At 39.8% G+C, this 3500-nt stretch overlaps 1 protein-coding gene across 1 annotated transcript in view; it reads right to left on the bottom strand.

The window, feature by feature from the left end:
* Positions 1-3500, bottom strand: part of LOC104966353 (retinal-specific ATP-binding cassette transporter-like) — a 39327-nt gene that overhangs the window by 25320 nt on the left and 10507 nt on the right. The window contains exons 8-9 of the mRNA XM_010795542.1: positions 1063-1300; positions 110-285 (exon numbers count right to left, since the gene is read on the bottom strand). Of these exons, the coding sequence (XP_010793844.1) occupies positions 110-285; positions 1063-1300 (414 nt within the window). The remainder of the gene's footprint in view (positions 1-109; positions 286-1062; positions 1301-3500) is intronic.

The raw sequence follows: 3500 nt of genomic DNA, 5'->3' as shown, positions 1-3500 counted from the left end.
CCCATATCCCTCCGCCCACCTCTGTTTTTGTAGTCAGCTCATTCCTAAGAAGGGTGGGGGATCGGATGGATAAAGACATATATGTAGAATAAATGGAGAAGGACAGAACAGAGTAGAGAGACTTAGAGGGGGTTTTCTCTCTTACACTCTTTAATATCTTGTGGACGGCAGGGGAGTCGGGGGTGTACAGGATCTTTCCCATCAGCAGGGGCTTGACTGAATTCCACACAATTTTTGTGACAGGGTTGGACTCCAGGGTTTCCATCAGGGCGTTGCAGGAGGGACCTAGTGGTAGAAAATTGCACCAAAAAAAACGAGATTAGAAGAAGAAGAAAAATATATATACAAACAAAAAGAGATGAAGCCTCATGTGGAACTGTCTTATGTCCTCTAGACAACGGTAGCATTTAGAAGATATCAATTAAGTTATTGACAGTCATGTATGCTAAGTTAGTCACTGAGTGATTATTCAACAGCTTCGTAATGGAGAACAAATGTCATCTGTTAAGCACTTGCATGGATTAAAAGAACTGTTGAAATGTAAGAAAAACTGTGACGTCAACGCTGCATATCAATTTAACACTTCATTCATTCTGAACAGGTTTTCAATATAAAGTGCTAAAAACATTGACATTTAAATATTCATTCAGGTGATAAGTATGCAAATGTGGCTGATGATTGTGCTCTTGTTTATCATTATTGTTCCTCAATACAAAGAGAGAGGCTAAAAAAAAAAAATTATAATTTGAAACATTCAAGAAAAATAATTTTTATTACACTTTGGGATTAAATACCTTTTGCTTTCCCTTGTTGATGTTAAGTAATATTCCAAAGCTGCAGTATAGTTTTTATCTTTTTAATTAAAATGTACTCTCTATTTGCATAATTAACAAAACATGTGAAATAAATGGCAACTGGCAATTAAAGAGATACATATAAACAGCCAACAGCAAACAGCCAAAGTTATTAAAGAGAAAGTGCAATTTTGTATTATTATATTATTTATCACAGTAAAAAGTGAACACCATATTCTATAGAGATAGTTAACACTTCTTCACTTACTGGCAGAGTCGTCATAGAAATAGTTGCGCTTCTTGGTGGCATTGACCCCCAGAAACATTTTGTAGTTGTTGTCCTCATACCAGTTGAAGGACAGGACCTTAGAGCCCCCTCCCTCTGGGTATCCACAGAAGAGCTGCGACACACTGGACATCATCTGGCTGAATGTGGGGGAACCCTCGGCTTGAAACAGAGCGGAAACCACCTTCAGGAGATCCTGAGAGCTCTCCCGCTTCATCAGCTGTAAAACCATACAGAGGGACAGATTAGAGAGATTGTCACAGTGATCATTATGTCGTCTTGACCTACATTACCCCTATGCATTGCCCATAACAACTTAAACGTGTATCTGTTCAGGTGAGCATGCCTACTTTCACTCGTGTTGTTCTTCACGTGTGGGAAAAACATTAGATTCAAGTCTTGAAACATGGAAGGTATCTAAGAATCCTCAGGGCTGAAACACAAAGACATGATATTCTCACCTCTTGTCTGCAGCCTGCTAGCAGCTCTGTAAGGCATGCTCACAATGGTTAGCATGCTGATGATAGCACAACCATCTTAGTTTTCACAATTCACAATTGAGGTTTATTGGTAAATTGCTTTCTAATAATCCAGAAGTAGGCTATTGGACAAAGAAATGAGTAGAACACAAGTTAAACACAAGTCATAGGGGTTCATCATCTAAGGACTTTGGATGTGTTTACCAAATGTTATGGCGAAAAGCCATAACACCACAACTTCCCGCCAACACGGCACCCAGACCCCACGCAGCATTCTCATCTGTTTGCCATTACTGGTGTCATGTTCTGGTTGCTAACGCCATTGTAACACATAATCACTGATGTTCCGCTGTAACGGTGGTGGACTCATCAGAACAGAGTGGGCGAGCTGACCAATCAGAGCACAGTGGGCTCATAGGGAGGGGAGGAGCTTTAACAAGCCGTTTAGGACAGAGAGTGAATACACATACTATACAGAGATGCTGTATGAGAAACCAATGTGAGTTTGGAACATCGAACAATGTAAATCTCAACAATGGAATTATGATCAGTAGAAATGGCCATGACATGGGACCTTTAAATGAGGGTTATTTGAATAGCAAAAGTCTGAAACATCCTCACAAAAAGGTCATAGTGCAATTATGTCAAAACATTGTAAAATATATTGACATGTTGGCATGGAGTTACATGATTTAAGAGAATAAGACGTTACTGTCACATGTCTTAGGTTGCTGACCAAAGCTTGTGTGCTGTAGATGAGAAGAAAAAAACGATACGCCTTTGAAAGGAACCCAGACCAGTTGTCCCCTTAATTTAAAAAATCCTTTATTCCTGATCATCTGTTGATCAATGCGGGTTAAATGTCATCCTAAATTATGTTGCGTGTAATTAATTAGCCTTGAGCTATTTGACCTTTTGTCAGATAATGATCAACAGAGAAGGGATATTTATGTCCTTCATATTCATTCATACTGTGTGAATGGAAAAACATAAACAATCACTAGAAAACAATAGTTAGAAAGATAAGCAGACATGGACGTACGCCTCTACTCACACGATGAGGATAGTCTGAGGGCGGCTAAATATCCTCCTATTGATAGAACAAAAATAGCTTCATCCAAGTGCGTTTCTCCATGCCTGTATCATTTCCTTTCTAAATAAATAATTGGCAGTGTGTCAGAAATCGTAGTTCAGGGTTTTCATTTTTTGTCGGCGAGTAACATATTTATCCAAAGATAAAATCACATAATTAAATCAACCTGAAATGTCCTCAAATCCGAGAAATGTTTCAAATGTTTAAATGATATCATAAGGGATCAGGTTTTCAGTGGTTTTGAGGCCTCACAAGGAACATGTGTTTTTTAAATCATCTTATAAAACAAAGCATCTCGGGAGGCGTGTGGCGCAGTGGACTAGTGCGTTGGGGTTCGGATCAGGGGAGCACAGGTTCAAACCCCACTGCAGTCAGCATGTCATTGTGTCCCTGGGCAAGACACTTCAAGGCCACAGTATTGAGAATGTAAGCCGCTTTGTATAAAAGCGTCTAACAGGTAATATGTCATGTAATGTAATCTCTCAACAGACTTTATCAAAACACTGTAATCACACTGTTATTCAGAGTTCAATGAAGCTGATGACTCATTGATTTTCTGAGCCCTTCATCCTTCAAAGCAACCTTTTACGTGTGAATATACACATACCTGTTATACCCCTGATTTATTTCACTCTCACTCCCTTTTCCTTATTTATTATTACAACACACACACACACACACACACACACACACACACACAATTAAAAGCAAGGAGAGGTGGGTAATGAGAGCATTTGGCTCGCCATTCTGTCACCACGGTGATACGAAGGTCCCACCTACAGGATGTGTCACCTCAAAGGAATGTCTCTCTCTCTCTCTCTCTGTGTTGACGACCCCCCCCCCCCCCC

This window comes from Notothenia coriiceps, unplaced genomic scaffold (genome assembly GCF_000735185.1).
Source record: "Notothenia coriiceps isolate Sejong01 unplaced genomic scaffold, NC01 NC01_scaffold00037246, whole genome shotgun sequence".
Taxonomy (NCBI): Eukaryota; Metazoa; Chordata; class Actinopteri; order Perciformes; family Nototheniidae; genus Notothenia; species Notothenia coriiceps.
This window is presented reverse-complemented; position numbering and strand designations above follow the sequence as displayed.